General features: G+C 32.0%; 1 protein-coding gene across 1 annotated transcript; it reads right to left on the bottom strand.

The window, feature by feature from the left end:
- Positions 1–18,416: 18,416 nt before the first annotated feature.
- Positions 18,417–24,407, bottom strand: LOC18041666 (disease resistance protein At4g27190). Its single transcript, XM_006432038.2, has 5 exons — positions 21,734–24,407; positions 21,564–21,631; positions 20,948–21,439; positions 19,625–19,933; positions 18,417–18,524 (listed from the first exon to the last, which is right to left on the bottom strand). The coding sequence occupies exons 1-5, from the start codon at positions 24,405–24,407 to the stop codon at positions 18,417–18,419; spliced, it is 3,651 nt and encodes a 1,216-aa protein (XP_006432101.2).
- Positions 24,408–26,799: the final 2,392 nt, after the last annotated feature.

Here is a 26,799-nt window from a genome sequence, read left to right as displayed (position 1 = left end):
CTTTTTTTAAGTGGAAATGTCTAGCAAGATCAAGCTGATGCAATTAGGAATCTTTTTCAGCTCAATATTGTGTCGAGACATGAAAAATATTTAGGCTTGCCGTCTATGATCGGGAGAAAGAGAAGCAGCTTCTTCAATGACATCAAGCTAAAGATTTTCAACAAGATTTTAAGTTGGCAGCATAAATTTTTTTCTTGTGGAAGGAAAGAAGTCTTAATTAAAGCTGTTGTGCAAGCCATCCCAACCTACGCAAGGAGCGTATTTAAAATTCTGATGGGAGTTTGTGACGATATTCAAAGAATGGTGGCAAAGTTCTGGTGGGGTTCCAAGAGGGAAGGGATGAATATTCATTGGGCAAAGTAGGAAAAGATGAGTCAAGTTAAGTGTAATGGAGGGATGGGATTTCGTGATTTTTCAAACTTCAACCGAGCTCTTCTAGCAAAGCAAAGCTGGAGGATTCAGCAATGTCTAGACTTGTTGGTGGCAAGGGTCCTACAAGCCAAGTATTTCCAGTCAAAAAATGTTTTGGATGCAAAGCTCAGCTCAAACCCCTCATATATTTGGAGAAGCATTATGTGGGGAAGGCAAATTATCTGCTCGGGCTCTAGGTGGAGGAGAGTGGGTAATGGTCAGAAAATTCAGATTCATAAGGCTAATTGGATTCCAAAGACTTCAACTTTCAAGCCAGTGTTTAAGCCAACTTTGCCATCTGATGCTATGGTCTCTGAATTAATCAATGAGGCAAACTGCTGGGATGAGAAGAGGATTTATGAGCATTTCGACAAGATGGATGCTGATTTAATTACTAAGATTCCTCTGCCTAGAAGACCAAGGGAGGATGAGCTAATTTGGCATTATGGAAAGAATGGCCATTTCTCGGTTAAAAGTGGCTACTAGACAGCTCTCCAAATAAAGTTTCCAGCCATGCCTTCAAGCTCAGTGGCTTCAAAGAATGAATGAAATATTATTTGGTCTCTTGCTTTACCTCAAAAGATCAGAATTTTTGCCTGGAGGGCAGCCAAAAACCTCTTCCCCTCAGCTGAGAATTTGTGGAAGAAAAAGATAATCCAGGAACCCACTTGCCAAGTGTGTAAAATGGGAATGGAAAATGTATTTCATGCTCTAGTGGCCTGCAAATTAGCCAAGAAGGTATGGAGGCTAATCTATTTTGAAGATGATATTAATGCAGCTCACAGTCAAGATATTTTAAGGCTTCTGCATGCCATGAAAAGAATAAGAAGCAAAGCTGACCTGGAGCTGCTGGTAACGATTTTTTGGGTAAAATGGAATGCTAGGAACCAGTTGCTATTCAAAGGAAAAAAAGGGAGAACCCCCAGATTATGGTAGCTAAAGCTGAAGCTATGATTGCAGCTTATAAGAGGGTGCTTTCTTTAGCTGAGGCTTGCAGTGAAACAGAGCAGAGGGTACCCCCTCAAACATGGAATCCCCCTCAAGATGGCTTTGTAAAACTCAACATTGATGCAGCTATCAACTCCAAAAAGAACCTTGTAGGGCTGGGGGCTATGATTAGAGATGATTTGGGGCATGTACAGCAGCTGCAATCAAGATTTCCAAGTTCCATGGAGATGTTGCTTATGCTAAGGCAGAAGCTATGGAATGGGGTATGCTGGTGGTGAGAGAAGCTAAAGTGAAAGTTGTTATCGTGGAATCAAATTCTCAAGGTGTGGTCAGTTTAGTTAACAACAAGCAGGGCAGCAGATCCGAGATCTATTGGGTTGTTTCAAAAATTCAGAAGTTAACGGAACACTTCGAGTGTGTTAGTATCAAGTATACGCCTAGATCTTGTAATGTTATTGCCCACTCTTTAGCTAAGTTAGCTTTAGAGAAACACGAGACTGTTGTGTGGAAGGGTTCATACCCTTCACAAGTGATGTATCTTTTTTCATCGTTGAATTAATTGAAATCTCTTTTCAAAAAAAAAAAAAAATTGATCTATAGGCCCTGATATTTAAGCTTGTTCATTCTCAATTCTTAGTCAATTTCTTTGGAATTGGTTTCTATTGGGCTTGAACTGTGTTATTGTGAGTCATTAAATGTTTTTAATAACTATTTTTTTAATAAATTAAAAATATTCAACTAATAACTATAAATAACTAATATTTTTATTTGTTGTTTCTTAATTTACTGATCAATATCTCAAAAATTGTGTGAGGAAAAGATTCTCTGGTGTAGAATGGTTGTGTATTTCGAGTGAGTACATTTTAGAGCACATAACTTGGGCTGCAGGTGTTTATTTTTTGTGTATAATATACTATTTCAAAGCTTGCGATTAGACGAACCAAATCAAGATGCTTATACTATTCTACCTTGTGGTTGAGCCAGAAATTCCACTTATTTTCTGGTCGTTTTTAGTTTTAAGATTTTTCTCTTATTTTTTGTTTCTTTTAAGATTTTATCTTTTTTTCCTAGAACTCAGATTTAGACACCATTTATTTTTTTTCCTTACTTTGATTAAGAAAATTTTATTATAAAATAATATTTTAGATTTGTCTATTTTGATGAATATCACAATACTTAGGGTTATTATATAAGAGAGTCAAAACATCATCTTCGTTAATTCAGAATTATTTAATAAACTTCATTACTCATAAACTTTGTTTCAACTATCTTCAACCTTTTATATTTCCATTCTGTCAATCTCTCTTTAATTCAGACAGTTTTTTTAAAAGTAAAGCTATTCATAATGATTGTTTTAAGTTGAATAGTTTATATAATGATTACAAGCCATATTTTTTTAATCCCATAACGAACAAAAATATTACCCACATGACCTTTCTATAACGGATTCCACGAATCACGATTGCACTTTCATACACATTTTTGGAGGTCTAATTGTTATACTTCAGGTTAATTACTATGGTGAATCAAATTAAGAGATTCTTGTTAATGTAATTCTCGACTTTTAACTAACATATTACCAAATTGAATTAATACAATTAAAAAAAAAGAATGACAGTTCTCTTAACGAAATAATAAAAATTCATCGAATACTCAATAGTTGTGACATTGAAATTGATCTCGATTACTTGTTCCAGATGGGTTTAGGATATAGTCCATTTAGATCCTATTTCAACCAAAAATCTTTACAGCTCATTCCAACCCAACCCAGCCTACCCTAACACATTTTAATTTGATTTAAATTTGGGTTGATTTAGGATATGTTTCAGATTGCATTAAATTCTGAAAATAATTTAACTGCGTGCTTGTTAAATTTAGATCATAGATGAAGGTCTAGCTACTTTATAAGTGGTGTTAGGTGTCCCTATTTTGTCACTTAGTGATTTCACCATTAAAATATGGGCAATTGCTAAGTTATGTCCAGATTGTTTTAAATTTTTTTACACTTAAATCCCTGGCCTAGTTTGACTATTATAAAAAGTGTTAGTGTATGGGCAACAATATAATCTCATGTAAAAGTTTTAAAATGCATAAAAAATGTGTTAATAAATATTTTTATAACATAATATCTATGTAATGAACAATGAATTATTTGAATATATTAATTAAAAAGAGTACATAATAAAAATATATTAATTTGTTACTAATAATAATATATGACCAAAGTGAACATGTATATGCCTAAATTAAATATTTCCAATTGAAATTCTATCTAAGTAACCCAGCTAATTTTTTTAAAATTTATTAAACATTAATATCGCAATCTAATACCAATAAGTATCTTAACTAACTAATAACAATAGATGCAACAATAAGTAAATTTGAAGAAGTAAGGGTAAAGAAAACAAACACAATATTTTTACTGGTTTGGCAAAACCTATATACATTCCAACCAAATCGTGCTTGAGGATTCTAATATCCAAACCTTACAACCTAAGGCTTCAAGATGTTTACAATTAACTTCCAAGATATCAATAAAACTTTACAACTAGAGATGATCACACACCTTTTTCTTAAGTGTTTCCCACACTTACAAACACTTATTTTTGGTGTGGTATTGAAGTCTACTAAGACTTCACTCTCACAAGAGTATATTAGCAAGTTATAGCTAAGTGATAAATCAAACTCAAAGTGATTTGTATGAACAAGATTAAGCTTGATATAGATTGAAGAAGTATCAGTAATTTAAACGAGTTTGATTTGGCTTTTTACAATTTGGACAAGAAAACTAACCATTATTCACTTTCTGGAAGTTATTGGGTCACCATCAATCTTGAAATGGATTGCCATTCGATTACGAGGCAAGTTACTATTATGAAATGATTTGAAAATTTTGTATAACCATATCACTACTTAAAAATTATTTGTTAGCCATTTGAGTTCTTGAAACTCTAAAAAATTTATTGATTAGCCGCTTAAAATAAACGCTTCATTGTTTGAGTTCCAAAAACTTTCTTAAAGTTATTAACTAGCCCCTTAAAGTTAGCGGTTCGCTCTTTGCATTTCAGAAACTCTCCCAAAGTTATCGGTTAGCCCTATAAGGAAATGGTTAGCTGCTAAGTTTTCCAAAATTATAATTTTGTCCTAAAATGTTATAAGATTCAAATAGGCAGATTTGCAGAATTTCAAATGATACTTGTTAAATTCAAAGTTCTCAAAACATTTTCAATTTAGTCCATAAACTTGGAAAAAAAACTCATTTCATAAAATCATATTTTTCTTTAAACATAAAATCTTTTCTTATGAAAACAATGATAATAATTTGAGATTTTAAATACTTAATTGTGCATTTATTTAATCATACTAGCTTTACAAGAATTGCATAAAAGACTATATTCATCATGCGCAAGTTAGAAAACTTACCTCCTGCCATAGTTATCAAATTCAATTGTACACAACCTTTCTGCTGGAATGCAAACAAAACCAACGAAAACAAGCGATGCTTTTTACTCAGAATTTTCTAGTCTATCTAACACTTAATTCCTGAGAGTAGATGGTATACACAGGCTCTATTGTTAGACCAGGGACCCTCAATATTTTTCTTGAAAAAACATGACCTTAAGTCATCTCCCATCAAGATGACATGTTTAAATAAAAAGAGGAAGTTATGAGCCGTTATCCCCCTTGATTTTAGTAAACCACCCGTAACGTGTATGAGAGATATTAGGAAGATGTGTTTTATCTTTATTCAAATTTTAAACCAAACCCAACGTTTCAAAAGTAAACTAAATAAAGATAAATATCAATGTAAATTAGAAAACTAATAATTAAAATAAATTAGATGGCCACATTATACACGTTTTTGAAAACGTGTCTAACATTCTCCCACTTGGTCATCTAATTATAACTCACAATATCTCTCTTTAAACAAAATTAACCATATACTCAAACCAGAAGTTGAAAACATGAATCATGGCGACAAGTCCTTTAAAATAAAGTATTGTCTTCCATGTATCACAATGTAATTTTCTCCTGGAAAGAATACTTTATGTGGTATATGCTTTATAAATGAGCTTCTAAACGCTCATTTTGGGTCCTCACTGAATTCAAATATCCATATTGTCATTCTCCAAACAAAATTTATACAAACTATCAGAGATGACATATTTTGAAAACTTTTGGAGTAAATTGAACAAATTGCAATAAAAGAGTATCTCAATTACATTAATATGATCATATAACTGAAGTGAGTCCCATACGCACTACATGTTCTTTATACAAACTTGGTGGCAATCCTTTCGTCAAAGGATCCGCAATCATTACTTTGGTGTTGATGTGTTGTATAACCACCTTTTGTGAATTAACATGTTCCCTAATAGCTAAGTACTTAATGTCGATATGCTTGCTTCGACTTCCACTTTTGTTATTTTTAGCTAAAAACACTGCAGCAGAATTATCACAATAAATCTTCGGTGGTCTAGAAATAGAATCAACAATCTCTAGTCCATAAATAAAACTCCTCAGCCAAATAGCCTGTGTCGTCGCTTCAAAACAAGATACAAACTTTGCCTCTGTAGTTGAAGTAGCAATAAGTGATTGTTTTGCACTTCTCTAAGAAATGGCTCCTTCTGCTAGTAAGAAGACATATCCCGAAGTTAACTTTCTAGTGTCAGAACAGCCAGCAAAATCAGAGTCTGAATACCCAATCACTTCCAATTGATCAGATCTTCTATACGTAAGCATATAGTCTTTTGTCCCTTGAAGATATCGCAATGCTTTCTTTGCAGCTCTCCAGTGATCCAAACCTGGATTACTCTGGTATCTTCCTAACATCCCTACTACATATGCAATGTCAGGTCTTGTACAGACCTGAGCATACATTAAGCTTCCAACTACTGAAGAGTAAGGAATGTTAGTCATCTGTTCCCTTTGCAACTTATTATCTAGGTATTGTTTCAGACTGAGTTTGTCACCTTTGACAATAGGTGCCACACTAGGTGAACAATCTTTCATACGAAATCTCTCTAGTACTTTATTGATATAGGTTTCTTGAGATAGTCCTAAAATGCCTTGGGATCTATCTCTTTGAATTTTTATGCCAATGACATAAGAAGCTTCACCCATATCTTTCATGTCAAACTGTTGTGTGAGAAATCGTTTAACCTCATGAAGCACGCCCAAATCACTTGATGCAAGTAAAATATCATCTACATATAGGACTAAAAAGATAATTTTGCTCCCACTGATCTTATGGTAAATACATTGATCCATAATGTTCTCCGTGAAACCAAATGAAGAAATTACATTATGGAATTTTAAATACCATTGTTGAGAAGCTTGTTTTAATCCATAAACAGATTTCTTGAGTTTACAGACCAAGTGATCATTTCCCTCTGAGATGCACCCTTCAGGTTGTCTCATATAAACCTCTTCCTCTAAATCTCTATTGAGGAACGCTATTTTCACATCCATTTGATGTAGCCCATGTCAAAATGGGCTACTAATACCATGATTATCCTAAAAGAATCCTTCTTAGAAACTAGAGAAAAGGTGTCATGAGAATCAATTCCTTCTTGTTGAGTGAATCTTTTGGCTACAAGTCTTGCTTTATATCTTTCAATATTGCCTAAAGAATCTCTTTTGGTTTTGAAAACCCATTTACAACCAATAGCTTTTGCTTCTTTAGGTAATTCAACAAGATCTCAAACTTGGTTATTAGTCATAGAATCCATCTCATCATTCATGGCATTGTACCATAAAATGGATTTACTACTACACGTAGCTTGTAAAAATGAGGTAGGGTCATCTTCAGCACCAATATTAACATCAGATTCTTGTAGATACACCACATAATCAGAAGGAATTGCTGGTTTCTTTGTCCTTGTGGATCTCCTTAATGCTATATCAACATCCTCTTGAGGAGGCTGCTGAATAGCTAGATCTTCAGGAACATTCTCTTCATGATGAGGCCCTTCAGTGGCTGGTTGTGGAAATTGTTGAACTACAACTAAATAATCTGAAGTATCAGGAGTAGTTTTTGAACTTTGATCTTCCTCAAAAACTATGTTTTGAGGTTGACTACTCCCATTAATCCCATCATTCTCTATAAACCTAACATTCTTGGCTTCTACAATTTTAAAAGCATGGGATGGACAATAAAATCTATATCCCTTAGACCTTTCTGCATAGCCAATGAAAAACTCACTGATTGTCCTTTAGTCTAACTTTTTCTCTTGTGGATTGTACACCTTAACTTTAGCGGGACAACCCCATTCTCGTATATGTCTTAAACTAGGCTTACAACCTTTCCATAACTCAAAAGGAGTTTTAGGAACAGCCTTAGTTGGAACTCTATTTAATACATATACAACAGTTTTTAAGGGTTCACTCCATAAGGATAATGGGAGATTAGAGTTGCTAATCATACTCCAAACCATGTCCATTAATGTTCGGTTTCGTCTTTCAGCTATGCCATTCTGATATGGTGAGCTTGGAATTGTATATTGAGTAACAATACCATTTTCTTCAAGAAACCTAGCAAAAGGACCTGGTTTTTGCCTTGATCCTGTGTATCGACCATAATATTCTCCACCTCTATCTGATCTCACGATTTTGATTGGTTTCCCTAATTGTTTCTCTACTTCTGCTTTATATACTTTAAAAGCATCCAATGCTTCACCCTTATCATAAAGCAAGTAGAGATACATGTATCGTGAATAATCATCAATAAAGGAGATGAAATATCTCTGACCATTTAAGCACACTTTTGAAAATGGGCCACAAATGTCAGTGTGTACGATTTCTAAAATATTTGAACCCCTCCTTGCACCTTTCTTGGTCTTATTGGTTTGCTTTCCTTTAATGTAATCCACACAAGTACCAAAATCAGTAAAGTCAAGAGCCTCAAGTGCTCCATCATTTACTAACCTCTTAATTCTCTCAATGGAGATATGACCTAATCTCATGTGCCACAACATGGAGGATTGCTCATTTAAGGCACTTCTCTTAACACCAATATTACCATGCATAGTCATAAGGTTAAAATCAAAAGTGGGGTTTAAATGAAGTTTAAACATACCATCATCTAAGATTCCATCACCAACAATGACAGAATCTTTTAACAAGTGAAAAATTATCCCAAGAAAATTAAAACCAAAACCAAAAGGTAAAAGTCTTGAAACTGAAACAAGGTTTCTAGAAAAGGATGGAATGTAAAAGGTTTTATCAAGGTCTAGAACAAAGCCCGAATTAAGGACAAGTCGGTAGGTCCTGACAGCTTCAACACGTGAAGGCATCTTGTTTCCGGAATAGATAGCTCGTTCACTTTCCATCGGTTTCCTGTGGTTTAGGAAGCCCTGCATGGTATTGGAGATATGGATTGTAGAACCAGAGTCAATCCACCAAGTGTTATGAGAAACATGAACCATATTAGATTCGTAACACACAAGAGAGATAAGATTACCTTTCTTTTCAAGCCATTTCATATATTTGGGGCAAACTTTCTTCATGTGTCCTTTGTTCTTGTAGAAAAAACACTTGATAGCGTTCTTATTAACCTGATTAAGAGGCGCTTTGCTTTTTCCTTTCCCCTTCTTGTCAAATTTCTTTCCAGCAGTCACTGTATGGGCACTTTCCAATTCTCTCTTGATTCAACCTCCCTTCCTCTTGTACACATAAGGTCAAGAGTTCATTAATTGACCACTTTTCCTTATGTGTGTTATAAGAAATCTTAAAAGGTCCATAATCTTGAGGGAGTGAGTTGAGAATAAAGTGAACCAGAAATGACTCAGAAATCTCAATTTCTAGTGACTTGAGTCGAGCAGCAATATCCCTCATTTCCATAATGTGCTCACGCACTCCTTTGGTGCCAGTAAACTTCATAGATGACAATTTACTCATTAAGGTGCTTGCCATAGCCTTGTCAGATGTGTTGCTCTATGGCATTGAGATAATCTTTCACCTTATCACAATCTGGAATAGAGCTACGAATGCTTTTCCCAACATGAGCCTTAATAAGCATCATGCTCAATTGATTGGATCGCTCCCATCGTTCATATGATGCTTTCTCTTGTGGGGTACTTAATTCCGTAGGCATTGGTGGCTCATCCACTCGAAATGCTAAGTCAAGGTCATTACACCCTAACGTTAGGAGAATTTTCTCCTTCCATTCATTAAATTTGTCACCACTCAGAAAAGGGATCCGAGAAGTATCACTGTTTGGAACAGACAAAGATTGAATAGCTACAAAAACAAACAAAGTATAAGCTTACAAAACATATTGAAGCATAAATTATAAGGAAAATTTACACATGTAAATAATTTCCAATAATTTAAATAAATCAAAGCATCATTATAACTATCCTGTGGACAAATTATAACATGCAACAGATTTATATCCATATAATAAGACTAGCATATTATTTATTATCTTGATAAATAGGCCTGTGGGCAGCTATTATAATTAAAATAATAAGTCACTATCTCATTCTAATTGAAACACAAATAATAATAATTTCCCTGTGGGGTTAATTATTATGTTTCATTTTACTATCTTATGTCATTAAGAATTTATATGACTAAATTTGCTTAATTTAGAGTGCTGTGGCTATCTCTCAATTAATCAATTGTAACAACTTTATAAATGACATCAAATTTATTCCAATATGCAAACAACATGCACACGGTAAATAATTCAGGCATGTGAATAACATCTAATAAATTCCTTATAATCCAAAACTTACAGAGTTGATAATATCACAAAACAGAAACTAGTATTATCACTTTCCATGGATTTATATCATCAAAGTACATGCCAAGGTTACCGAATATAATTTTAAGACACCCAACAATTCTTCACAGAACCAATAGCATGGAAATATGACATCTGTCATGCATCAGGTTTCCAATCGTAATATTATGCTAGTTAAACAAATACAGGTGTCCTTTATCATTATTAATGCAATCCAAGAATACAACAAATATATTATCATGCACGCATTTATTTACATATTATAATGTCACTAAAACTTAATTTAGTAAATCTACATATGTAAGACAACCAACATGTCATCATCGTCATTAACCGAAAACCGAATGTAGACTATTGAATTAATTGAATTTATATAATAACATGCTAGAGTCAAACGAAATAATTAATTATACTTATATCAACTCTGCAGACAAGTCTCAAATAACTATTATTGCATAATTCCATTCATGCATTCCATATGAAAAGACAACGGAAAAATTTTAGGCTATCCTGAAACTATATATATATCACAGAATATCACAAACTCATATTCATATGTTATATCACGCATGCGAAACAATTATTCATATAATAATCAATCATGCTTTAAATTATTCAGATTCTAACATATAAGAATCGAGAACTAGACGAGAAGCATGGCTCTGATACCAACTAAAAGACTATATTCATCATGCGCAAGTTAGAAAACTTACCTCCTGCCATAGTTATCAGATTCAATTGTACACAACCTTTCTGCTGGAATGCAAACAAAACCAACGAAAACAAGCGATGCTTTTTACTCAGAATTTTCTAGTCTATCCAACACTTAATTCCTGAGAGTATATGGTATACACAAGCTCTGTTGTTAGACCAGGGACCCTCAATATTTTTCTTGAAAAAACGTGACCTTAAATCATCTCCCATCAAGATGACATGTTTAAATAAAGAGGAAGTTATGAGCCGTTATCCCCTTGATTTTAGTAAACCACCCGTAACGTGTATGAGAGATATTAGGAAGAGGTGTTTTTATCTTTATTCAAATTTTAAACCAAACCCAACATTTGAAAAGTAAACTAAATAAAGATAAATATCAATGTAAATTAGAAAACTAATAATTAAAATAAATTAGATGGCCACATTATACACGTTTTTGAAAACGTGTCTAACATTGCAATGAAAGGAACTACCTAAGCTAGTACCCTTAATGCTTTTTCCTAATTTGATTAGCTTTGGGTCTTTTCCATTTGAATGCTTTGAATTTGTTCTCACATGAATGATTTTTGACTTTTTGTCCTTCAAGAACTAGTGAGATTTAAAACATAAGTTTACCAATATACCCTTGACATATGATTTGTTATCATCAAAATAAAAAATGTATAATCATCTAGGTCAACACCAATAATATTATTAATGAACATGTTTCGTAATTCCTAAATTATATTTAATTAAATCTTTTTATTTTAATATAAACATCTTTTTCTATAAGGTAATTGAATTTCATTTCTCCTCTTTCTTTATTCCTAATTAGCAATTTACCACAAATGAACTTTATCCTTTATTTTTTTCCCCTTCTTTTCATAAACTCAAACCTAATAAAATAGTTTTAATTAAAACCATCACATTTTAGAAATAGATTTTTTTGTCAACAATAATCCCACTATTGATTCTTTGGTCCATATGTGGTGTGATTTAAAATTATTATTGTTCTTTCGTAGATGCCATTGAATAAAGATTTATAGCTCTTAAAATTTTATTGTTTATAAAATTGTCATTCATGTTCTCTAAAATTCTTGAAATAAGCCTTCTCTTGGGGATTTTTTTTTTCGAATCTATATGAATGACTATTTTGTGTTAAATAAAATATAACATAGGTACAGAATAAATGGTTGTAAATTATATTTGCTTATCCTTTGTCCTTGATAGTAATTTAATGAATGGGTGTTTTTGTAATGTAATATAAATGATTTAATTATAAGATGAGATTATTTGAATGCACCAAATTAATCTCTACACCTAAGTACTCAAGAAACCGTTAGCCTAAACTTAAAAAATAAAATTTTGACTAAGCACACCTCATAAACGGTAAGCGGCAACAGTGAAACAATTTATCGCTAACTTTTAAAAATTATAGTTTTGCCCCAAGACTTTTAAAAATTATACTATTGTCCAAAGCTTTATAAAAAATTTCAAATAGGTCCATTATAGAATTTCAAACAATACATGTCGATTTCAAAGTTCTCAAAAACAATTTCAATTTAGTCCATAAAATTGGAAACAACCAATTTCTTAAAATCATTTTTCCTTTAAGAATAAAAATCCATACATTATGAAAATAATGATTTATTTAAAATTTAATGAAAAATAATTTGAGTTTTTAAATGCTTAATCATGTAAACATTCAATCATACTATCTTTACAAGAAATGTAACAACAAAAATCACCTAAGTGTGTACCCTTGAGGCTTGTCCTTGACTTGATCAGCTTTTGCCTTTGTCCATTTGAGTGCCTTGAACTTGATCTCACATAAATGATTTTTATCCTTCAAGAGCTAGTGAGATTGTAACATTTTATCTTTAACATGTAGTTTGTTATTATTAAAATCAAAGTCCGTACAATCGTTTTGGCCAACAATAATCATTATGTAATTATTCATATATGTAGGCTTCTAGTGTTTTTGCAACTTTTAAATATTCCTCCATTGAAGGATTCCATGAAATTCCAACTCACGCCTCGTAAAATTAATGCTATAACTTGCTTAAATTAAAGGTCTCCCAACAACAAATGTGGACAATAATTCAATTTGATTCCTTTGTTTCATTGCGTTCTTAAATTGGTTTTCTTTTTTCTTTTTGAATGAATTTTATTTGTTTACAATGGAATTATGTTTAACTTAAAATAAATTTTGAATTTAAATTAGGATAAGAATAAAAGAAAAAATATAATTAATTAAGTTTTTATCTTGTCCTTCATATTAAATAATTTCATAGGCATTTTAGTAATAGAAATTTTAATTAAAAATAGGTGTAAAACGTATTTTGAAGTCAAATAACCTAATAATTAAAAAGTGGTATTACGAGTATTTTTATGATTGAAATATCCACAATACTTAATTTATTTTTTTTTGTAAGGGTAAAAATGATAATTCTATATTCTACTAAAATTTTGTTAATGGTCAACTCAGTGACATAAGTATAAAAAATTAAAACAAATAGGACTTGAATGTCAAAATTTAGAAATACTATTTATTTATTGATTTTTTAATTTTGAAGAACACATAGACTGTATTGCAATTAAATGAAAAAAAAATGACAAAGCAAGGGGTTGTTTATCTTGTTAGTAACGTAGTTTTGCCCTATTTGAAAAAGAAAGTAGTTTGATAAGAGGAAAGAGAGTAAAAAGATTTATAAAATATATTTTGGTACTAACTTCTCAAACTTTGTTTGGACTAGATGAGCTTTATTCGAGGTGCAACTTTATCATTTTATTATAAATAATTCTCATCCCTCATATTTAACGATCCACAAGTAATATTAAAACGGAGAAAATTGGGTAAAAATAATGTTAAATGAATAAAATCGGGCTGAGTAAGGAGAAGAGGTGAAGAAGAATAGGAAGATAAAATTACCGTTATAACTAAATTGTAAATAACAAAGAAATCAAAGGATTCATTAAAAATAAGTCAGAAGAGGGGTATGGTGTCATGGGATACCCAAGCTTTGTCCTATAGATGAATCAATTACCAAATAATTTTCAATATATGTTTGATAAATTACTTACTTAAGTGTGATTTATATGGAGATAACAAAAGTGGATTTTTTTATGTCTTTCTTAAATAAATAAAGCCTAAATTTTATTTTAAAATTATTTAACTAAAAAATTTAATGACAAATAGTTTTCTATTTTTATCTAATGGCACTAGAGTAGGTATGAGTTGGATCTACTTTACTTTAGATCTAGATTTATAATAAAAATTGAGATTCATATCTACTCCAGATCTGTCATGGATTCATATTTTTTGGCTCTATATATTGATCCAAAAAAAAATTAAAGATATATATTTGCTCCAAATCCCAAAAAAATAAAATTCAAATATGCTCTAGATTCATCATGAATTCTATCCGTTGTGAATTGTAAAACTCAGTAATAAAATAGCTATAATTCTTTTGAAAGAAAATTAAACACTAACATACATTGATAGTAATTAGATTATATAATTTGTGTAAAAAATTAATAAATATTGTAACTTATGCTTTTACACCAAAACAAACAAATAAGAAAGACAATAAAATATCCGTCATGGAATAAGATTAATGTAATATTCTAATTTCTCCTTTATTATCATGATATCCATGGTGCACCCATCATCATTCTTACAATACTAAATAATGACATATAAATTAAATATAATTTATAGTCAGTGCTTTATTTATTTTATCATGATCATATTTAACTAAATATATGAATAACATAATTTTTTATACTAGATTGCCACAACGTCTTAGTGATTACATAATATGAATAAGGATATGAGAAAATAATAGAATAGAAAACTCATGTCTAGAGATTTACCTAGCAATTAAAAGACTGATCCAAGCATTCACATAGACTGAAGAAGTGAGAGTAGACTAAATAGAAAGAAAGAGGCTCAACTAAAGAGTCAAAGGCTTAAAAAAATTACGGCCGGATGCCCTAGTTTTACTTTACATTTAACTTTTTTTGTCTTGTTATCATTTAAATTTACAAAACTAACTTTAAGTTTTAAGATTTTTAAATACATGCTAAGTGGCACTAATATGCTATGATAAAATTTATTATCATTTATTATTACACAATTCTTAAGAAATTTTTAAAATAAAATAAAATTAAAAGGTAAGCGGGCATGGATCTAGATCTAAACATTAAAATAGATTCAGACTGCTTCAGATCTCCCTTAGATCTACATGGATTTTGGGTCAAATCTTATCCATTACCCTGCTTAAATAAATACATGTGGGACCAAATTATTCTAGTAGAGGAAAACTAAATTGAATCATATATAAGAGATTGGCCTAGTTCGAGATAGCTTCTTCATTGTACTTGAAGGGAGGGCTCAATCTTGTGTTTAGGATTCTGCACATTTTGTAGTTATTCATGTGTAAGCAAGTGTTAATTACCTAAAAAATTTGAGAATTGATTTATAAAATAGTTATATTGTATTTAGCCCTCGATATTGACATACTTGAATTTCACATCAAAATTAATGAAAACATCAACTATTTACTATGCAAAAGATTGACTTGAATGGGGGCCCATGTTGATGAAATTCTTCATCAAACATTTATTTTAATGCTAAATGGGTGTGGATTAATAATAATAATAATAATGAAATAAAGCGAGAGTAATAATTATTGAAAAGTCAAGCATGCAATTGACAACTAACATGCAATTGTTGAGAGACAACTAGCTTTAACTACAATTTGGTGAGAAAGTTGGCACCGATTGCCAAGTTTTTCAATTTGGCAAATTGAAAACGTATGATAGGTTAGCAATTCTCTCTATAAATAGAGAAGCACTTTGCAATTGTTAGTATCCCATTTTGTGTTGAGAGCGATTGCAAGTGAAGCGATTTGTGAAATTTGAGAGAGCTTCCACTTGAATGTTCTAGTGAGGATACAATTGAATGTATTGGGGTTCTGGATCTTGAGAACTTTTCCCACTATTGTAAATTCTCATTTGTTAGTAAATTTATCTTTCAGTATTTGCCCGTGGACGTAGGCATAATGCCGAACCACGTAAATTATTGTATCATATTTTCTTTGTATTTTTTTAGACCACATTTATATTTCTCCAGAAGTTACAGTTGCAGTCTATAACCATAAATACTTTTGTGCTGACAATATTATATAAACTAATGTGGCATAATATTATTAGCTAAATAAAAAATGATCTAGATGATTTATTTTTTATTACTATATATTTTCAATCATCCAACCATATTATGTCACAACAATTTCTATAAAATAATTTATAAGTGTTTGATGCTTTAATATTATTCATAAATCTAAGCTAGCTAGCACCAAATAAATAATTAATACTCACCATTTCATTCAACAATTGTCATATGATGTCATTGAGGTTGCCATCCTAACATCCTTCGTCGTCATCTTCTTCTTCGGTGAGTTTCATTATTATTTTCTTTGCTTAAAGAAATTAAATAAACAATCTATTATTTAAATTAAAGTTTAATGTTGAGTTACAAAACACCAATTTACCACTTTTATATTAATTTACTCGTTTCACCTTTCATTTGTTAGTTTTATGTGCAATTTACAAAATTTATGTTTATCAGGATATTGTTATCGTAATTTTAATCACATCATAGAATTTTCAGTTGAATCATATATAAGAGATTGGCCTAGTTTGAGATAGCTTCTTCATTGTACTTGAAGGATGGGCTCAATCTTGTCTTTGGAATTCTGCACATTTTGTAATTATTCATGTATAAGCAAGCATACATTTACAAAAGGATTATTTTATGTTTACCCCTACATATTGTTTTGTTAATGCTACTTGTGTGTGGGTTAATAATAGTAATTTTTTTTTAAAAAAAGCAAGATTAGTAATATAGCCACATGCACTTTTGTACCAACAGTATTATATAAACTAACGTGACATAATATGATCGATTAAAAAAGCATAATTCTGATGATTTATTTTTTATTACTATATATTTTCAATCAACCAATCATATTATGCCACATCAGTGTCTAAACAATAATATAAAAGTGTTTCGGGCTTTAATATTATTCATGAAACTAAGCTAGCTAACGCCAAACACTTAATTAATTAATACTCACTATTTCATTGAATAATTATTGTATGGTATCATTGAGGTTGCCTTCCCAGCATCCTTCATCATCATCGTCTTCATCTTCTTCGGTGAGTTTCACTTTGTTTAACTCCGGTGTATTTGCAACTCCTTGAGAGAAAATCTTCATTTTTGGGCATTGTCTCACAACTACTTGTTCCAAGGATGGGAATTGAAGAGTGTATGTACCCGAACAAAAGCTTGTTAGGCTTGGCAAACAATCTAGTCTCAAGTACCACAAATACTTGAAAACAATACAATCTTTTGCTTCTTCTCCAACTTGCAATTGTATGATCTCTTGGATCATTTTGCAGTCAACTATCTTCATTCTTCGAAGATTCACTAGACTTTCAGATGTTCAGAGCGTCAACAAATTTATCAACTCATGACAACTTGATACTTCCAAATCCCATAGATTTTCTAAATGCCACGAAGACAGTAATAATTTTTGCAACTTACTACATTCTGATATTTCTGGAGTTTGTAATTTTGTGAAAACTTTGTTGGATTCCAAATTTTCACTCCAGAGATGCAACACTTTGGGTAATCTAGACAGCTTTAATGCATTCAAACGGGGGAATGCAACCTAAAAATCAACAAAATTAAGCATATTTCATGAACAAGATTGATCACAACATTTTATATTCAAATTAGTTTGATTTTTAGAAGGAACCAAAAAATAAAAATCAAATCAATTACCGTTGAAAACACATATATCAAATCTAATGCTAAATCCAATATGAATTAGTTAAGAAAACAAAGATCTAACCAGCAAAATGGATATAGTTAATCATCCCATGTTACTAGTCATCTAATTAACTAGAGACATTTTTATAATTCATGCTATAAGTAAATTAGTTAATTACTGCAGTAATAGTATTAAATCAGATATAAAAATGAGGATAACAAGCAGAAAGATGAGTCATTAAATTTGATTTTAATTCTAATGAAATTACATTTATACGAATGAAAGTGAAGGAAAGTAGCATTAATAATAATAATAATAATAATGATCATGATGATGACATTGATGATGATGATGATAATCACCTTTCCATCAAAGAGAGGTTGTATATGGGCTAGTGGGAAGTTCTCCTCTGATGTTATCTCTTGATGTCCCTTATTATTTGCTGTCATGTGCAGTATAGATGTAGAATTAGAGATAAATGTTTCTATATTAGGGCAATTCTCAATAGTCAGATTTGATAACTCTGGCAGTCCAATTATATTCTCAGTGAAGTTGCAGAATCTTTTGAGTCTTGGGAGATCTATGAGTTTTAGATCCAAAAGTGTAGGAAATAGTGGGCCAAAATGTTCTTCATCAACATTTAGCTCTTCCAAATGAAGCACCTCTTCTAATGAATCACAATTCCTCACTTCCAGAACTTCCAAATTGTTCAAGCACTGTAGCAGATTGGCTGGAAAAGCACTCGACATATTCGTGCAGTCATCCACCACCAACTATCTCAAATTGTTAAAGAAGCTGATAGGTAGTGCTTGGCCATGCCATATTTCTCTCAAACGTGGAAAATGTGAGAGTTTCAAATCCCATATGCCACGGAATCCAACCTACACAAACCAAAACAATTGCACTAGACATGCACATTTTTTTTTGAAAGGTACTAGATACATAGACAATGACGTATCCAGGATTTTGATCGAGTTAGGGCGTATTCAAAATCAAACATGATTAGGGTGCACGATTGCACGTGTAGTAAGCTATCATTTGGGGAACTCTGTTGTGGGCCCTAAAACCTTGAAATGGGACCTTGCCACGTGCAAAGCCGTGGTCTGCGTGCATTTGATTAACACTCTATTAATAGATTTACTTATTACAATTATTCTCATCGAAGACTTCTCGATAGGATTTTATAAGTCGAAAAGAGTGTATCAAAATTTCATTATCAATATAATCAAAAATATATTTTCCAATATACAAAACTAAGTTGTTATTTAATATTGTTCGTAAAATCTTTTAATAATAACGAAAATATTCATATACTGCAAGACAAAGAGCAAACATGAATACATGATAAAATTAGGGATTTCAAGACAAGATAAGAGATTAATTAGAAAATTAAAAATTAGAATTAATTAAACTTATAACTTATGGATCAATGATGAAAGACTAAATAATTGAAGGAAAGTGCTTTGATTGTGAGAACTGGAATGAAATCCAAGCATTGACACTGTAACAAACAAATACAGGTAGTATGTTTTTAATTCGAAGTATTGGAAAGAAGCCATAAAAAAAAAGAGTAAAGTGAATTTGTTTTGTTTTTAATTGGTTTTTTTTTAATTTACCTTCATAATCTATTGTCTATTAAGTTTTATAATATTTTAATAGTTGATCAAATTATTTAATCTAAGGACAACACGAATTTTTAAAAAATTAATCGGGGTACTTTCATAATTTTATAAATTAGTTCAAGCACTTTCTTAAATAATAAATAAAATACTTTTTTTTAATGACCATAAAAAAAATCCAAAAGCCAGTTGGGGCACAGGTCCTGGTTAGTCCTATACTGGATAGGTCTATATTAAACTTACAAGCCTTTTGTTTTAAATTCTAAAAATATTCATGTATATATGCAAGGCAAATGTAAATATAAATGTGCAAGTGCAAGGGAGATGCATGACCAGTTTGGGTGAAATCGATTAATACGTACCATTTCTTCGTAATGCTTTTGTATAGTGGAATTAAGGTTGCCTTCCCAATGGTGCAAGTCATCCTCTTCATTTTCAATCATTTGCACTTTGCATAGTTTCGGTATGAATAAGGCTCCCTGTGAAAAGGTCTTCATATTTCGACATTCTTTCATGGAAAATCGTTCCAAGGATGGGAATTCAAGAGTGTAATTCTCCAAACAAAAGCTTCTAAGTCTTGGTAATTTATCAAGTTCCAAAAATTTTAATTCGTTGAAAGCAATATGATTCCCCTTCACTTCTTCTCCAACATGTCCTACGATTTCTTCTATCTTTTTGCAATAAGATAGCTTAAAATTCACTAGACTTTGGGGAATTCCAACCTGAAAATCAGCAATGTGTATGTGTATGTGTGTGCGTATATATATTGAAAAAATAAAAATGTAAGAGTAGCATTCAACTAGATTCAAAGCATGTTTAAATTATATAATTATGCTTATGAACATAGCAAACCATGAATGTCTACTAGATATTTTTTGATAAAGAAAATAGGCAAAAAAAAGTTAAAAAATTAAAAAAAATATATCATAAAACAAAGAAAATGAAAATGCATTTACAGTTTTTAATATTAAGAACGTAGAAAGAGTTTCAGATAATTTTTAAATATTTTAGATTCATTTTTCATCTTGATGCTAGTTTTTAAACATAAATTTTCAATTTTCCAATATTCATGTTTTTTTAAAAACTAGACCATAATGCTGTTTTTCGCCTTTTTCTCAATATTTTTTTTATATGGGACTACTGTAGAGCGGATCTTTGTTAAGTATTCCCAGACTTGAGGAAATTTGTGCTTAACTAAAGGCATAATCAATTCATAACTAAACTAGAGATATTAATTAAATTTGAAGAATTAAGGGAAAGAGACTCAATATCTTTTAATTTCTGAAATTTATATTTATTAAGATTTAAGAAAAAATAATTAAATTGAATTATATTACGTTGTTGAATCGTGTTTAAACAATTATATTGTTGATTTTAATGCAGGCAAACCTAAATATTGGACTAAAAATGTAGATTTCAAAATGTCTTTCGAAATAAAAATTCAAAACGAATATAGAAACCTTACCAATGGAGGAAAAATATTCATTAGGTTATTACACCTAAATATCACCAAATTCTTCAATTTGCTGAAAGACTCCGAAGCAAGCAGGTGGTGCAATATTTTTGTCAAGTTAATGGCATAATAAATTGATAACTGAATTAGAGATGGATATTAATCAAATTTGAAGACTTAAGGAAAAGAGAAATTAAATATTGTGAATAAAATTAATTTAAAGAAAAAAAACCTTTTCATCAAAGAAAGGTTGGGGTTGCATTTCAGTGTGAGCATTGTCTTCCGATGAGATCGTGGAGATAAATCTTAACATAATATGGCAATCAATAATCTCAAGTTTTAGCAAAGAGGGGAATTCAACAACCGAATGTGAATGAAAATGTCCCATATTGGCAAAGCTTGTTAGTTGTGGAAGCCCTGTGAGTTGCAGGGCGTATAGTTTAGGAAAAACCTTTAGTTCAATCAACTTTCCTTCATCTCTTCCTAACCCCGTGTTGTCAACTATCCTTTCCATTGACTCGCAACAACGAATCTCAAGATGTTGGATTTGCACAAGATTGTTAACCATAGAATGTGAAAACACATACTTCAGATGATCACATTTCCACACGGTCAATTTTGTTAAATTTTGACAATAAGACAATCCCTGAAGCTGATCGGGCCATAATTTGTCAATGTTTGCTAGTCTCTTAAGTTCCAACTCCTCCAAGCGTGGAAAAATAGCCTGCAAAGCAAAACCGTATGCTTTTGTTCCTTCGACTACAACTGTCTAATATAATATCTTTTTGATGGTTGAAGATTACTCACGAATATATTAATTAATTAATCATTAAATAGAAAATTATCACCTTTTGAATTGGATCATCCTCTGCAATGATTTCTTTGAATCCCAAAGTAGTTGTCGGATTCTTAGGACCTATAAACAAACAAAAACAATATATGATTAATCTTTTTTCTTTTTTCCAAGATAATTGAGGTGAAGTCAAATATCCCACCAATACTTAATTTCAACACTTACCGACAATCATTTCCAGATTCTCGCAATAATCCACTTCCGCTTTTTGAAGCCGCAACAGGTTTTTGGCCATGGAGAATGAGAAGAGATGCTTCAATTTTTCACAGGCTTTTACTTTTATAATCCTTAAGTTGATGAAGGAGTGATCTTCTGTGAGTGGGCTGTCACATATAGTCTCCAAATTGATCAAATTAGTAAGAGACAATGACTCCAGCAAGGGAAAGACTTTGCAACGGATGTTGTCCCGTCCAACTGAACCGACAATCTGTAAAATCTCATAACAATCTTTTACTTGAAGACGATTCAATCTCGGAAAACCTTCCCCATCATCTAATTCATGAACAACATTCTGAACACCCTTCAGTTTGCTTAGATAGAGATCTTCAGTTCTCTTCAGCAACAGTTTCATCCGCAAAAGAATGCTAACTTTTTCTAACCAGTGGAGCTTCATGAATCTTGATGTTTCAGATTTAACAGACCAGCTATCCCACTTCTTTCCTATACATATCCTATATCTCTCCAATTCCATTAAGACCAAATCCTGCGGCAGAATTTCCGCATCCCGAACATGTATCTCCAAAGTAGTTAGCTTTGACAACTCCTTCAACTCATCAAGACGGGCATTACTTCCTCCTTCAACCTTATCCCACTGTGAAAAGCTACCACCCATATAAAGTTCTTCTAATCGAGATAATTTTGATATGACATTCGGCGCTATCACCTCAAGGCTCCAACAATCGCTCAAATCTAGCAAACTTAAGCGTGTCAGTAGTCCAATTTCAAGTGGCAACTCCTTAATATCGGAATCGCGAAAGCTAAGAATCTCTAATTTCTTTAGCTGTCCAACTATTGCTATATCTTCTAGTTCGCACCAGTGTAAACACAATGTTTGAAGGCTAGTGAGGCGACCAAGTGATGAAGGTAATGAAGAGAAATGAATTCCGGTAAAATCTAAAACTTTGAGTCCTTCCGTCCCTTCAAAAAAGAGGTCTGACATTTGCATTGAGATAGGGAAGGAGCCATCACCCTTTGTAAACAACAAAAATAAGTCGAGACGGGGACATTGCAACCTTTCAGGAAGCACTTCAATATCTCTATGAGGTAAAGAAATAGCAATTGGATCTTCCTGTATTATCTCTTCCATCTTTTTCTCCAAGTCAGCAACGTTTGGAATATTAAACATAAGCTTCTCTGTGGCAATTGATACAGCAACAACATGAATGATGTCATGCATTTTCACTTCATCTTCAGCATCACCGTCCGACAATAAGCATGAAGCTTTGAGAATGTCGATCAACGTATGCACTCTACTCCTTGCTTCTTCCAATTTGTAAACGTTTTCAAACAAGCACAAACCCATACCATATCTCAATAAGGAAGGAACTTGTATAGCATGACCTTCACTATATAGACCACAAAGAAGGAACAGCGATTTTGCTTCCTCAATTTCCAACAAGTTGTAACTCAATTCTATGGAGGTGAACACGTTTGCACGCATTCCATGAATTTCTCTTGCATTGGAACTTCTTAGCCGATACAATGCATCCTTCCAAAAGTCAAGGCTCTTACTTTTCAGTGCATTTGCAATTGTACTCAATGCAACTGGCAATCCTTCGCATCTTTCAACAATCTCATCTGCTATAGGCTGAATAGCGGATGTTTTTGCTGAATCACCCACTATACACTCAAACAACTGCAACGCTTCGTCCTTTGATAAAACTTCAATTAAGAAATTCTTCTGAGATTTCATATCTTTCTCCAGCAAATCCCGATTTCTAGATGTCAATATTATTGTGCATCCGCTTTCATCATCCTTCCTTTCTTTCTCAACATCCCCATATGGAATTCCAACCGCATCCAACTCAAGTTTTGTCCAAATATTGTCCAATATTATGAGGACCTTCTTCTCTTTCTTCAATCTTTCGCAAAGTCGATAAGCTTTCTGGAATGTACTCTCATTCAAGCCAAATTCCATGCCTAAGTCAAAAGCAAGTTTATCCTGAATTTTCTGTTGATCTGGGGTCTGTGTTACCTCAGCCATAACGACCTTATCGAAAGACTTATCTTCCATCACTTGCTTTGCAACTTGCTTGACTAGCGTGGTTTTACCTACGCCGCCCATCCCGTACACCCCTATTATGTTGAGCTTATCATCCTTCGCCGCCTCCACAACATCTTGAAATACTTTCATTCTTGAATCAAAGGCCTCGCAATCTTTCGCTTGAATATGTCCCGTACTCCTTGGAGTAGGACGGAAGGAAACATTAGAGAAGTTGCCTTCTCCCACGAGATTAGCAGCAGCTTCTGCGGCTGTTGCAGCTTGTTTACTGAGTTTGTAACGAGAAATCAAATTTGGGCACAATCCTTTGAAGCAGGACTTCTTAGCTCTATCTTCATCATCAATGATGGACTTTGCAACCCCTTCACTGAATTCATCAACGCTATTTAGCCAGTTTGTGACACCCTCATAAATCTCATCCCCTTGCAGACTAGCTTGATTCACCGGTTGTTGCACCATTTCTCTTTTATATCCCAGCTGCCTCACTTGATTTTTTAGCTCGTCTATGTAGCTCTGGTACTTGAACAAATAAGATACCTGCCGTATAATCGGTTTGAACAGTGTCTTTGAACCTTCAGATACAATGCTGGAAAAAGCAGCCAAACCCACTTCTGCCATTGCTAGTTGCTTAACAATTTATATATTTTTTTGTGGCTATTGAAAAAATGTTCAAAGAAAGGAAAACAAATAAATTAAAATGAACTAGAAGGAAAGATTAAGAAAGAAAAGACAGCAAACAATATCACAGTATTGATCTGGAACCAACTGATACTTGAACTAAGAATTTTCTCTTCTTTCTTAAGAATCAGAGTCTTTGCTACTAACAGAAACGTATTTTAAGTGTCTAAATAAAAACCAACCACAAATTAACCATAGCTAGTAAAAACACAGATGCTAACAATGAGCAATAACTTAAAACTTGAGCAAAACAAACCATAGAAATTTTTTCTTGGAAAGTAGATGGAAACTTAATAAGAAATACTAAAAAGATTAGGGATCAGAGACTATGTTATTAAAAGAAATTAATTGAAGGTTTTTGAAAAACTGCACCTCTTTAATTATTTGAGATCAGAGCGTTGATGAGATTCTGTATTCGCCTTGAATACTTAAGAACAATTTTAACAAGCAAAAAATATCGTTACCTGCAGAGAAATTTGATTAAAGAGAGCGTATGAGAGTAATGACAATGATTTGTAAAAGAAGAAGACTTAATCATGCACCCTTTAATATTTATTAAATGATATTTAGTGATCACTTCTTTTATAAATAAAATGCCAGCAGCAAAAACATTAAAAAAAGACTAAATTTACTAAGCCTTGTTTATTTTAAATTCTTTTACTTTCATTCGGTAAGGGGAGGGATCTTTTTTTCTTTTTTCTTTTTTTTAGGGGATCTCTTTACCTAATATGACATAATTAAAGTAATCCATAAATATTATAATAATTAAAAAGATCCACATATTTATAATATTAATGATCGATGGGATCCATATGTTTATACCAATTCAATTGGTGGACCAGAATCTTTTTGATCTTACTTGTTTTCTATTTAATTAAAAATTGAAACGACAGAGAAAAATTGTCGTATTGATAGTTTCAGTTGCAGATAGCACTTCCAATACTGAAAAAGAAGCTTTTTTAAACTTTCTCACATGGACACCATCATGTTCATGCATATTGCATTATTTCTCTAGAAAAGCAAGATTAATTCTTTTAATAAACAAATGCGTAAGTGCGAATTCATTCATTAAATAAGTGGAATAACAAAATCAAACAAATGATAATCATGCTCAAGATGCTTAAGTGGGAAACAAAATTATGATGATCAAGCTGAGACCCCAATCAAGGTTAAACACGTGGAACAATTATCAAAATCTGAATCCGCCGTGATGGACGGGCTTGACCACACAGGCCGAGATAAGGTAGTCCCAAGCAGCTAATCTAAATCATTCTCCTTTAGTAACTTGATCAATATCTGTTCCAGTTGAGAAACACGAGCAAGAATGATGTTTTTACACGTACCGACTATTCGAAAATTGAAAATATATATTGATGATAGTGTTGTGTAAATAGCAAGTATACAACCTACGCAAAGAAAATGAAGTGTTGATAACCAAAATTTAGAGATAGACAATTCTTATTTCTTTCTCTTGCTAGTGATATTACTTGAGCAAAGTGGGATAATATTATATATAGGGAAGCTGCCTATTTATAGTAAAACAAAGCTTCTCAATTGTTGACAAGGTTAACACACAAATATTATATTAATAAAATAATAAAACAATTTAGATAATATGGTTTTATGACTCACAATTTAGGAAAATGAGAGGATTTAAGTAAAGAGGTAGTAATCATAACACACCTACTTAGATATTTGCTATTTAATGGATCATATGATGACATTGGATGTGCTTTTAAACTGTCTTGTTTAAAACTTTTACTAGTAAAAATCTAGTGGAAAAACCTTGTCAAAAGGAAAAAAGAGTATAGTGCACATGTGTTCAATATTACTTTGATTCTTCTTTTATAAGATTACGCTCCTCTTGATGAGTGATAATCCTGATGAGTACTCCTCCTGATGGTAACATGTATTAGTTTAATAGTTTGTTGAATCAACAAATGCCAATGCCATATACTATTTCCTCAAATATAGATGTAGGTAGAGCCTTTGTAAATATGTCAGCTAAATGACCCGCAAAACATATTTGTTTAATATCAATCTTCTTCTTCTATTGGGGCTAAAAAATGTAGAAGAATTTTCATTATATATGTTTTGTCCTATCCCCTTTAATGTATCCTCCTCTGAGTCAAGCTATACAATTAACATTATCTTCACATATCCTTGTTGGGATATCTAAACTTGAAGATATTCTATAGGTACTTTAAATATGATGGATTACAGATCACAACTATATATATTCTTAACTGGCTTTTATAGTGCAAGAATTTCAGAGTGATTGAAGGATGTAGCAATGAGAGTCTGTTTCATAGACTTTCAAGAAATAGATGTA

This window comes from Citrus clementina, unplaced genomic scaffold (assembly GCF_000493195.1).
Source record: "Citrus clementina cultivar Clemenules unplaced genomic scaffold, Citrus_clementina_v1.0 scaffold_5, whole genome shotgun sequence".
NCBI lineage: Eukaryota > Viridiplantae > Streptophyta > Magnoliopsida > Sapindales > Rutaceae > Citrus > Citrus x clementina.
The sequence above is the reverse complement of the archived record's forward strand: the minus strand, read 5'-3'. Positions and strand labels throughout refer to the sequence as shown.